The sequence below is a fragment of the Acomys russatus genome, chromosome 11 (assembly GCF_903995435.1).
Source record: "Acomys russatus chromosome 11, mAcoRus1.1, whole genome shotgun sequence".
Classification (NCBI taxonomy): Eukaryota; Metazoa; Chordata; class Mammalia; order Rodentia; family Muridae; genus Acomys; species Acomys russatus.
Window position 1 is genome coordinate 11,259,747 of NC_067147.1, and position 12,331 is coordinate 11,272,077.

The 12,331-nt window shown below is 52.0% G+C and overlaps 1 protein-coding gene across 1 annotated transcript in view; it reads left to right on the plus strand.

Annotated features, from left to right (window-relative positions):
- The first annotated feature begins 1,573 nt into the window (after positions 1-1,573).
- The window catches only part of Ptk7 (protein tyrosine kinase 7 (inactive)), a 66,275-nt gene continuing 55,517 nt past the window's right edge, over positions 1,574-12,331 (plus strand). Inside the window, exon 1 of the mRNA XM_051152669.1 lies at positions 1,574-1,595. Coding sequence (XP_051008626.1) covers positions 1,574-1,595 — 22 coding nt within the window. The remainder of the gene's footprint in view (positions 1,596-12,331) is intronic.

Here is a 12,331-nt window from a genome sequence, read left to right on the forward strand (position 1 = left end):
CACTTCTCCTGCCTGTGAGGCCCTCTGTGGCTTCCTTCCCTCCTCCCAGCTGCTTTGGGGGAAGGGAGGTCTAAGCAGGCCTGGGGGGCCCTCCAGAGCCAGAAGGGGGACAAGGCACTATCCGTCCTCTCTTGCATATCCTGGAGGCCTGTCAGCAGCTGGGGCCCATCTTCTAAAGCTTGACTTCTCCTGACCCGCCTCCCACACCCCTTGCTGCTTTCACAACAAAGGAAGAATGTGGGGGTGGTGGCGCTGGGGGTGGGGGGTGCCTGGAACAGGGGCTGTTGGGCCTCCCCATAGCTGGAGATTTGGCCATGCCCTCACACAGCCCAGACTGCCCGAGAGATGGACTTGGGGTGAATGCCTGTTTAATAGCTTTCCGAACCCACTGTGTTTCTACCTTGGGGTCCAGTGCCAAAGCTGACTCCGGTCACGCCCCTCCCCCCTCCCCGGCTACATCTGTTCCGCGGGGCACCACGGTTATGTCCTCCTTGTCTTCTTTGTGGACACACGCGACGCCCTACTGGTCTGTTTCTCCCAGCACTTTGGGTTGCTTAGCTCCACCAACTTGACTACTGGGCAAACTATTGGTTCAAACCTCCAGGTTGGTCCAGAGAGACCATCCATCCTAAGGGGCCACGGAATCTTGAGAGTCGCTTTGATTCTCTTGCACCTGAGGCACAAACTAGGCGGTGGGCACAACACCCAGATCTTTGGCATTCCCGTGAGACTTCCCCTTTCCCCCATCCCTCTCCATATCCTTCCCTCAACTGCCAGCTCCTCCCCACGACGGCAGGGAGGGGGCGTCAGGGGGCGGGGCGCCGTGCCGGTGGAGGGGAGGGGGCGTCGGGGGCGTGGTTTGGCAGCGGCGGCGGCGCGCGAGGGCTTGGAGGTACGGGGCGCGCGCGGCTCCAGCTCCGGACGCCTCGGGCTCGGGCTGCAGCTGCTGCAGCGGCCCCCGCGCTCCGGTCCGCGCGCCCGCTCTCCGTGCGCCGTGTACCTCGCTGCTCCCCTGCAGCCCACCAGGATGGGAACCCATCCGCTGCCTCTGCTCAGCGCCCTGCTACTGCTGCTGCTGGCCGGTGAGTCGCCCGAGAACCAGGGGGATCCGAGCTGGGCTTTGAGAAACGCGGGAGTCCCGGGGGGCTAGAAGGGCCCTGGAGAGGTGGGCTGGGCGATTGGGGAGGTGGAGAGGCTCTCTGGGGGCTCTGGGACCAGAGGGTTAGTGACGCCCCCAACGCGGTGGCGACGCGGTGCAACTGGGGCGCGGGGACGCGTTTGCTGCGAGTTCTCCCCGCCCGACCTGAGAGTTTGCTCGAGCGTTGCCCGGAGTCGCCGGCTCCCGATCCCTTCTGGGAGCTCCTTTTTGGGGAGCAACAACCTCCCATCCCGTGAGAGAGTGCTGACACCCCGGAGTGCACTGGGCCTTGGAGTCCAGGTGAGGGAGACCGGCCTGGGTCCAGATCCCGACCAACCTGACCTGGGGCGCGCCTGGCGCGGAGCTTTGTTACCTATGCCGGCCGACCAGCCTGGGTACTTCTCTGCAAGTTCCAGGGCAAAGCTGGAACCCAAGATGGCCCTGCGGGTAAGGGCAGGTTAGATTCATCTCCTCCTCCAACTAGGCCGGAGCCTTGAGCCCACTCGGTGCTAGGGTCGCATCCCGGGAGTGGAGGGTCCCAGGCTCTAGTGGTGACTAATGTGTGAAGGCCGCTGCCAAAATCGGGCATGGCCGGCTTGCCAAGGTGCGGACGGGCTTTGCTCTGCTGTTTCCTGGATTTCCATCCTGTCCGTGCTCTCGGAGGAAAGAAACACCTCTCTTTCTAAGGGCAGAAAGGCAAAAAAGAGCTCAGCTCTGGCTTTTCGTGGAGGGCCTCTGTACTTTGGTGAGGGTGTGGCCCACATCTCTAGGGCAAACAAGGGGTACCCAGGTCCTGCAGATTTGTATTTCCTGACTGATTACACCTGAGAGTCAGTCGCCACCAAGATGTTGAAAGTGACTTAACCGGAAATCGCCGAGCACCCAAATACCTAGTTTGCTGGTCCCAAGAAGCAAGGACCAAAGGACTCCTTCCTCGTAACCTTTCAAGACAAAACCACCAGTGGTGGTCTGTGAAACAGCCCTCTTTGGGGAGATACTCTGCTCAGGGGACTGTCTTAGCTGATCACTTAAACACCCCTTTAAAGAGTTCCAGCCGCGAGGACAGGGGCAGGGAATTGTCTACTGTCATCTTCCTAACCAGCTGTTGAGGGTTTAGGGGCCAGAGAATGAAAGTCTCTCCCACCCCCTGTTATTATTTAAAGAAAGAAAGAAAGAAAAAAAAAGAGGTAAGCATAGCTCAGAAGAACCCGTCCTGGGAATTCCTAACTGGTGTTTCTGGAGTTGCCCCGTGTTCCTAGTGTGTGCGTGCGTGGTAGTCATTGCTCCTGGCAAAGTCCCACATCTGCTCTCAGAGGAAGTATGGAATTTTTTTTTTTTTTAAACACAGGATGAGGGCCCAGCCATATGGGCAAGCAGCCCTAGCTCACAGGCCTCCTGGGCTGGCTGCTGGGTTTTGGTGTGTGGCTCTGCTGGGATGTGGCTGTCTTCACTGCAGAGGTTTAGCTTTCTGAAGTCAAAGGGAAATTGTGCTGGAGATGGCCCTTGCTCAACAATACTAAATGGCTGGAGTTTATTTTATTTTTTCCTGTGAGGACTCTCGTGTTTGAGAGGTGAACTTCAGTGGTGGGTGTCCTGGGGAGGCTGTGTGTAAGGGGGAAGTTGGACAGGAGGGGGCTGGGGTATCTTGTACACATTTTTTTTTTTTTTTTTTTTTTTGGTTTTTCGAGACAGGGTTTCTCTGTGTAGCCTTGGCCGTCCTGGACTCACTTTGTAGACCAGGCTGGCCTCGAACTCACAGTGATCCGCCTGCCTCTGCCTCCCGAGTGCTGGGACTAAAGGCGTGCGCCACCACGCCCGGCTCTCTTGTACACATTTTAATGAGGGCGGGCCAAATGTGCCTCGGTGTGGAACCTCTCCTTGGGCTGTGAACAATTTCAGCTGAGGTGCCTCCTGCCCATCTCGTGAAGTCCGGGCACTCTACCCACCCCAGATGCATGACTTCAGGGCCCGAGGAGTTTTTAATAGATCCCAGGACATTTTTCCATCCTGTTGTTTAACTGTGCCATTAACTGAAGTCGTAGAGAGACCTCACGGCGAACAAGGCCGGGGCTGGGGACCTAGCCTGGCCAGATTTGTGGATGAAACCGTTTTTTGAAGTTTGGGCAATTACGCTGTAAATACCCGAGTTCCTCTCCAAACCTTGAGATCCCTGGTGTGATAAATACAGTGAAGGAGGAAGAGAAGGCGTAAAGTTGGGAACCTGGAACAACCTCCACCCCCCTTTTGAGACAGGGTCTTTTTATATGCTCCCAGGCTACCCATAGACAGCCCTTCCTGGCCTAGAACGCACAGTTCTCCTGCCTCAGCCTCCAGAGTGCTGGGATAAGAGGCTGGTAGGACCACACCTGGCCAAAACACAGCATCCCTTTTGTTGTTAAATTATGTATTACGTGTGTGTGTGTGTGTGTGTGTGTGTGTGTGTGTGTGTGTTTTCAAGCTTGCGTGCACATGTGCATGCGTACATATGCCATTGTGTACTTGGGAAGGTCAGGAGACTACTGACTAGAATCTGTTCTCTCTTTTCCCTGTGCCGGTCCCAGGGATGTTACTCAGGACGTCATGCTTGGTGGCAGGTACCCTTACCTGCTGAGCCATCTTAAAACAGGCCTTTTGGCCAGTTGTGATGTCTGCCTGCCTGTTTTCCATCCTGGTCCTTGGTTGGCCCTCCAGGCTTTCACGTCTCTGTGCAAACGGAATCCTCACTTTCTGGGATGTGCTGTCTTGAGGGTTAGATTCCCCAGCAGTCCCGCAGCCAGCCGGTGATTCAGACTGGTATTTCCTTTCATCAGTGGTGGCTTTCTCAGTAGGAGGGCTAGGTTGATCTTCACACCAGTGGCAGAGGGCGTGGTCAGAGCAGCGGGGGACTGGTTCACACCTCAGGCTGTGGTCCTGTGATCCAGGCAAATTCCTTCGCTTCTTTTATTTATTTATTTATTTATTTATTTATTTATTTGGTTATTTTGAGAGAGGATTTCTCTGTGTTGCCCTGGATGTCCTGGAACTCATTTTGTAGACCAGGCTGGCCTCAAACTCAGAGGTCCGCTTGCCTCTGCCTCCTGAGTGCTGGGATTAAAAATGCACTCTGCCGGGCATGGTTGCACGCGCCTTTAATCCTAGCATTCGGGAGGCAGAGGCAGGTGGATCGCTGTTGAGTTCCAGGCCAGCCTGGTTTACAAAGAGTCCAGAACAGCCAAGGCTACACAGAAAAATCCTGTCTTGAAAAACAAACAAACAAAACAAAAAACCAAAAAACAAGTGTGCACCACCACCGCCCGGCCCAATACATCTTTATAGCTTTATAATAATCTTTGACAATAGATTGGTCCCACCTGATGAAAATCTCCATCTTAGCCAGCTGGTCGGTTTGCTGTGTCCTAAAACATACTTGTGTTTCTCCACTCTGGACCATTCAGTTCCCTGGTGTGTGACTTGCCTCTGCTCATCTTTCTTCTGCCTGGCCCAACTCTACATCTTCCCAGAACAACCAGCCTGTAGAATCAGCCTCTATCCATCCATCCGTCTATCTGTCATCTACCTATCCATCCATCTACCAATCTGTTTATATCTATTTGTTTGTATGTATGTATGTTTGTATGTATGTATGTTTGTTCTCATGTAGCCTACATTGGCCTTGACCCTGCCATGTAGCCAGGGATAGCCTTCTGATCCTCCTGCCTGTATTTCCCTAGTGCCACAATTACAGACATGCCACCATGCCCAGTCTTATGTAGTGCTGCGGTTCAAATCTGGGCCTCCCAGCATACTAGGCCAACAGTCTACTCCCTGAGCTACCATGGACTCTCTCATTCTTGGTATACTTTCTGTATTTTTCTCCTGGTTTGATTTCTTCTGTAGGATTCCTTTAGCACAGAACCTTATGAATAACAGCAAGTTCTTACCTGGGTCAATAAGAAAAAGGAATTTGGGTAATAAAGCTATGCCTCCTCTTTTCGTCCTCGGCATTGTACGTTGCTTTGGGGTATATGTGTGTGTTGGGGGGGTGTCTGTGTGCCCACTACAGCCTCTCTAAGGTGTTTCTCTGGCGACCTGCACCCTCATGGTGCAGCCAAGGGGACATCCCCTCTTTTCCTATTCCCTGGCTGACTTTTCTGGTTTTTTGATGTGGTGGGGTATCTGGCCTCCTAGTGTTCTGGCCATGGACAGCTACCTCTGCGTGCGGAGTTGGCCTGCCCCAAGAGGCTGTGGGTGAAGAAATTAATGCAGTGAACGTGTGTGGACCTAGACATCCTGTAACTTTGCTACTCAGAGTCCTAAACTGGGTGACATCAGCATCCTTGAGTAAATAGGTCAGAATCACAAACGTGGTTTGTTTGTTTAGCTTTGGGTTTTTTTTTTTTTTTTTTTTTTTTTTTGTAGCCCAGATGGACTTCAAACTCGTGGCCCTACTTTCTGAACCTGTCAAGTGCTGGGGGTCTGAGCCTGGGAGACCATGTTTAGCTGTGACCTGCATTTTCATGCGCTCCCAGCTCTCCTTCTGGGACAGCATGCATTCAGAAGCAGGGCTTTCCTGTTGTGACTGTGTGAGTGGGCTCAGACTTTGTGTAGGATGGCAAGACTTTAAGATGTGCATCAAATACCCTTGCTTCTGTGACTACTTCTCATCACGGCTCACACATGTATTACTTTACTATTTCTTTATTGTATTTGTGGATGAATTTGTGGAGGTCAGAGGGCAAGTTTTGCGGGTTGGTTCTCTCCTTCCATCTTCTGGCTCCAGGGTCACAGGCCTCTGAATTGATGGAAAGTGTCTTTATCCACTGAGCCATCTTGCCCGCCCCGATGTGTAAACTTTGTGTGTTTTTTTTTAAAATAATTTATTTAATTTTATATACATTGGTGTGAGAGTGTTACAGACAGTTGTGAGCTGCCATGTGGGTGCTGGGAATTGAACCTGGGTCCTTTGGAAGAGCAGTCACTGCTCTTAACCACTGAGCCATCTCTCCTGCCCTGTAAATTTTGGGTTTAATTTGTATTTGATTTTGTTAAGAGACTTGGCCTGCTGGGGTATGCAAACCCTGGGATATGTGTAACTTTAAATGATGTGCGTTTTAGCTTCGTTTAGAATCACTGCTTTTCCTGGAGGAGTTGTGAGGTGTTCTGTTTTGTGTGTGTGTGTGTGTGTGTGTGTGTGTGTGTGTGTGTGTTTAAATCTAGGAAAGCTGTAAAGGGCAGCATTTTAGGACCCATTTGGTTCATAGAGGGAGGCTTTGCTCCGGCAGCTTAAACAGCTGTTGTGTCATTAGGGATCACATATTGGGAGTGAGGGGGATTGCGAGAGTTTGTATTTAAGCCAGCACAGTTTCCCTGAGCCTCATCTGGGACAGAGGCTGCCTGGTTAGAGCAGTTTAGTGCCAGGGACTCTGGCTTTGGTGTTTTCCTGATGGAAGAAAGGGGTTAAGCAGGGTTGGGTATCCTTGGCCTGCGTCCCTGAACTCCCTCTGCCTCTCTGCTGCTGGGCCCAGGCACTGTGCCTCTGGCTGGAGCCATGTGGCTTGCCTTATAGGCTGGGCTGCGGTTTGCTGGTTCAGGCCCTTCCTTGCCCTGGAGGTGCTGCCCACCCGGCTCCTCCGTTCTTCCTGGCACCCATCTGCTTAGCAGGGAAGCCCTTCCTTCCATAATGGCCTGTTGGGTTAGCCTTCCATCCCGGGGTTCTCTGAGTTCACTGCCAAGTGCACAGTGGCCCCTGCCGAGCCCCCTGGCGCTTCAGTGGAGCTGGCGCTGCTGCCGCCGCCGCCACAGCTAATCAGTGGTTTGAGGAAGCCCTCTGTACGTGTCACTTTTTCCATCCTCTTTTCTTCTCTGTGCTCAGGCCATTTCCCTCCCAGGAATGCTGCTCAGACAGCGCTGGGGGCAGGAAGGGCCCTCTGTAGGGCAGCACACTGGCCTCTTCCCTTTGCCCTGCCACATGCCTGTCTCTCTTGCCTGCCTTAACTGAGGCATGCCCTGAGCAGAAAGCACAGGGGAGGCATCCTCCAGGACGCTTAGGCTGGGAATTAGCAGGGTACTTGTGACCTTGCTTAAGTGTGCATGGAACTTCTAAAAACAAGGTCCCACATTGTGGGGTAGGATCCTGAGGAGGCCAGGGGTGGGGTGGCTCTCAACACTGTATGGTGGTGAGTAAAGCAAATGTGGGGGGAGGCAGGTAACTCAAGGTTGTTCAATAAGATTTGAGTTTCGTGGGTCTTAGTTCAGAATTGTCAATCAGGATCATTGGGGGAGGGACAGGAAAGGCTCCCACCCACCCCCCATTAGATTTTATTTTAGTTTTTTGAATAGCTAATCTATATTTCAAAAGGAAATTGCATTATAAAGAGCTTGTTCAAGAACTCTTACATCGGGTAGCGGGAAGGGTTCTTTTGTTTGTTTTACTTTTATTCCGAGACAGGGTATTGCTAATAGGTCATGCAAGCCTCAAGCTTGCTATGTAGTCCGGGCTGGCCGCAAACTCGGTTTTTCTGCCAAAGTCTCCTGAGTGTTGGGATTATAGGCATGTACTCTCATGCCTGGCTGGGAAGGAAGATTTGTCAGTCTGAAATGGAGGTGCAGTGGCAAGAGAGGGTGCCCCAGGATTGAGGGGCCCATTCACCACGCCTTAGTGTCGTCTGAGTGTGGAAGTACCTTGGGACAGGAGCTGTGACGGAGACAAGACGGAGAGATGAACATCACGTGAAGTATAATGAAAGACATCGTTTTGGTTAAGCGCTAAGCAGAGGAGAAGAGCATTCCAGAATGTGTAGGACAATAAGTCCAAGATGTCGCAGGAGCAAATGGAGTGGGAGGGCCTTGGAGAGGAGAGAGGAGGAGTGCCAGGCAGCTGTTGCCTACTTAGACTAACTTTCAAGGCCTTAGATGGGCTCTGAAAACTTGGGTGGGTCTTTTCCACTATTCCACGGTATCCATTCACGGCAAAGGAAGGGAGGCATTACCTGCTGACTGTGGAACCGGTTCTCCGTATTCTAGCCCTCCCGGACAGTTGCATAGCCACAGTGGCCATGGGAGCTGGTAGCCAGCCTGCTGGAGCCACAGTTCCTTACCTGTTCAGTGTGAGTGCCCCCATCCCTGTGAGCCCACCCATCCCTGGGGTGTGTGTGGAGAGGGCTGAGGTCTGCAGCAGCTTGCTGGCCAGTCCTGAAGGCTCTTCCCAGAGACCATTGGGTGCTAGCCTCTCCTGACCATTAGGGATTTCCTAGTCTCTGCGTTCAGCAGCACAGTCTTTTCTGTTTTATTTTTGTGGTGCTGGGGATGGAACCCAGTGAGGGCAAAGCAAATAAATGCTCACTCCCTCAGGAGGGGCCACCACTGTCCTGGACCTCAGCCCCAAAGCATGGAGTTTCCAAATAGGTCTCAACATTGCAACTGCAGTTTAGAAATGTAAGGCCCCCTCTAGCCCAGAAGCAGATTGTCCTGGGGGTGGGTGGGGGTTGGTTGGTTGCGGGGGGGGGGGGGAGGAACATTATTAGTTCAGGGCCACTCTCTTTCTCAGCATGCTGAGGTTCACACAGGGAATTGGTATTCTAGCCTCTTGCAGCCCAGGCAGATGCTTGAGTACCAGGAGGAAGGGCTTCTGTCACCATGCGCGCTGTGTGGGTTTCCCCAGTCAGTGGCTCTGTGTAACAAGTGGGAACTCCTCACCACCACCACAAGGAGGTGGGAGGTGCTTTGTGGCCAGGGATGGAGGCCTCAGGTAGGAGTGTGAGACTGGTATGCGTGGCCTCTCTTTCAGGGGACATACTGGCTCTTTTGTGTCCCCTTCTGGGGACTAGGGGTGGAGGTGAACCAGGGAGGATGGTTGTCTGCTTTGGAGACTACTGAGGTGCGCCAGCAGCCAGCTTCAATGGTCTCTCTGTGTACATTAGGAATGGGTATCTGTGGCTGGGGCGGTAGCTCAGTAGAAGGGCACTCGCCCTGGGTTCAAATCCCAGCACTGCAAAGGAAAAGAAAAAAAGAAAAAAAAAAAAAAATAGCCGGGTGGCGGTGGAGCATGCTTTCAGTCTCAGCACTCAAGAGGCAGAGGCAGGCGGATCTCTGTGAGTTTGAGGCCAGCCTGGTCTATAAAGCGAGTCCAGGACAGTCAGGATTACACAGAGAAATGCTGTCGTGAAACACACCCCTCCCCCAAAAACAGAAAGAAAGTAAAAGGAAAAGAAAAGAAATTGGAGGCTGGAGAGAGGGCTCATTGGTTAAGAGTATTGTATACTCTTCCAGAGGTCCTGAGTTCAAATCTCAGCACCCACACGGCAGCTCACAACTGTATGTAACTCCAGTTCCAGGGGATCTGACACCCTTGCAGGCATACATGCAGGCAAACCGCCAATGCACATAAAATAATAAGTCATTTTTTTAAAAAAAGAAAGAAATTAAGATCCTTCCTCCCAGGTGATGGTGAGGCTATAGGGGAGCTGTGGGCTTTGACTAGTTTCCAGGGTTTGGTGTCTGCACTCTGGCATCTTGGCTGGGGCACAGTCCAGAGTTATCCACGGTAGTTCAGTGAGTGAGTGAAGGTTTTGGAATCAGCAGCCCGCTGTCTTTCATCTGATGACATACTGTGAGTTTAGTGACCTGTAATGCAGATGTTTCAGAGGTGTCTTCTTCAGGACAGTTGGCCTGATGTATATAGTGGTGAGCTGGGCACTACTGCCCGCCCCATGCTGCCTCAGCTGGCTGGAGGTGCTGAGGTCTTGGCTTATTGGCTCCTCCCCCACCAGAAGGTTCTGCTGCCTGGCAGATGCAGGTTTCTAGCTTCCTGTGATAATGGCACTGAAGGAAGGTTGGCTGGGTCGGGAGAAGAAGCTGTCGGGACATTATCTCACGTTCCGTTCTACAGCTTCAGGCTTGCCCACTCTCTCCCTGGGGACAGGCCCTGCGCTCTTGAAGCCTGTGAGAAGGGGTGTGCCTCACTCTTAAAGGTAGGCCTTAAGCTTTGAGGGTCCAGCTCAGGGGATCTTGGGGACATCCAAGTCCTCTGAGCCTTGGAGACATAGATTTGAGGAGATTTTTGACAGGAGAGAGGTATATTTTTGTTGTTGTTGTTTTGTTTGTTTGTTTTAGTTTTTCGAGACAGGGGTTCTCTGTGTTGCTTTGGCTGTCCTGGACTCACTTTGTAGACCAGACTGGCCTCGAACTCACAGTGATCTGCCTGACTGTGCCTGGCATTAAAAGTGTGCTCCACCACGCCCGGCTAAGGAGAGAGTTTTTTTTGTTTGTTTGGTTTGGTTTAGTTTTTCAGACAGGGCTTCTCTGTGTGATGTAACATAGCCCTGGAGGTCCTGGACTCTGGACTCTGTAGACCAGGCTGGCCTCTGCCTCTGCCTCTGCCTCTGGAGTGCTAGGATTAAAGGCCTGTGCCAGCACACCCAGCTGTTTTGTTTTGTTTTTAAATTCATGATTTGTTTAATGTATCTGTACCCACGAGCACATGCCTGTGTATGAGCGACAAAGGACAGCTTGCAGGGTCCAGTTCTCTCCTTCCATGTTGGTCCCAGGGGTGGAATCCAGGTGGTCAGGCTTGGCAGCACCCATCTTTCCCCACTGAGCCATCGCACTAGAGGCCCCCCACCCCCGCTACTGACATGAGGGGTCTCAAGTAGTCCACTCTCCTTGTCTTCAGTTCACTATGTAGCTGAGGTTGACCTTGAACTCTTGATCTCCCTGCTTCTACCTCCCGAGCACTAGGGTTCCTTGTATATGTTACCATGCCGGGGAAGAGTTCTTTAAGTGAGGAGAAAATTGAGAGTCTTTCTTTGAATATGGAAAGATCCAGATTTATACCTGGCTAGTGTGTGTGTGTGTGTGTGTGTGTGTGTGTGTATGTGTGTGTGTGTGTCTGTCTGTCTGTCTCCAAAGTGGGTCTTGAAGCCAGGAAAGGACCTCACCTGTAATAGCCCCAAACCACCACCCCACTTCCCTCATGCTTGGACAGGGCCCTGTTAACCAGGCTCAGTGGCAGGTCAGACACAGGTGCTTTTTGGAGGGGTCGGTGAGTATGCACGTGAGAGGTAAACTGAGACCGGCAAGAATGAGCTACGCAGCACTGACTGAAAAGCTGGCGACAGAGCTGAGACCAGAGCTTCAGTCACTGTCACGAGAAGCTGTGAAATGGAGCAGGTCTGGAGAGAGGATTTTGGCAACAAAAAAAAAAAAAAAAAAAAAAAGGGGGGGGGGGTTGTTCTTTCTGGACAAACACAGTATAAAAAGATCTCTCCATGGAACAGTGAGGTTAAAGTTTTCAGTGACCCATCCGGAGGTCTGTGTAGATCTTAGGCGGTTTAAGAGCTGCAGTCACACTCACTGTGTGGTGTACAGGGCTAGATACCTACCCATGGTTTTGCTTTGCTTTTGGAAGGTCAAGGTTGCAGGTCCCGGTTCGTCGGATGCAGCTGTGGCTACTTGCTAGGAGTGGTCCTTGGTATCGGGGTCCCTCATGCAGGGCCCCATGACCTCAAAGTTAAGCCCTTCGACCTTCATGGGAGATACAGGCTGCGTGCCAACGAGGTCCCTCCTCAGCTGAGCCGTTGTCTTCTTGAGCACTCTGCTGAGGTTGGCTTCTGGCATCTTCTGCCTGGAAGCATATATTCTGTGTTATAAAGTAGCGACTCTGGGGGGTCTGAACTCTGGGGGTAGTTCCTCTCATAGAAGAACAAAGCCGAGCTGTTTAGCAGCCCAGGGAAGCCAGGGAAGGTTCCTTCAGACCAAGGGTCCTTGGGAGAGATGATAGGCTAGGGTGACATTTGAGAGTCAAAGTCTATTCCCTGCCACCTGAAAACAAAGCCCATTAGAAACAAAAGACACCTTGTCCTGCGGTTTGGGGAGAAGGGGAGGGGTGACAAGAAAGGAAGTGCTGGGGGCTTTATTCCAGTCATAAAGAGCCCCTCATTTTCCCAGTTCGGTTAATTTAAGAGATTAAACCAATCGTTAAATACATAGATTTAAAGAAAATGCTTGGTTTAGCAAACAGCTTGGGGACACTGGTGAAGTCAGCGTCCCCTCCACCCTGGCGACTGGGGAGCAGCAGAGGGCCTGCTCAACCTTCTCTCCCCACCTTTTCCAAACAAGAGGCTTGTATTTAGTAAACATCCAGTCCGTTTTTGACAGTGACCTGATCTGCTTGGTGTTTTTTTGTTGTTTTGTTTTTTTGTTTCTGGTTGTTGTTGG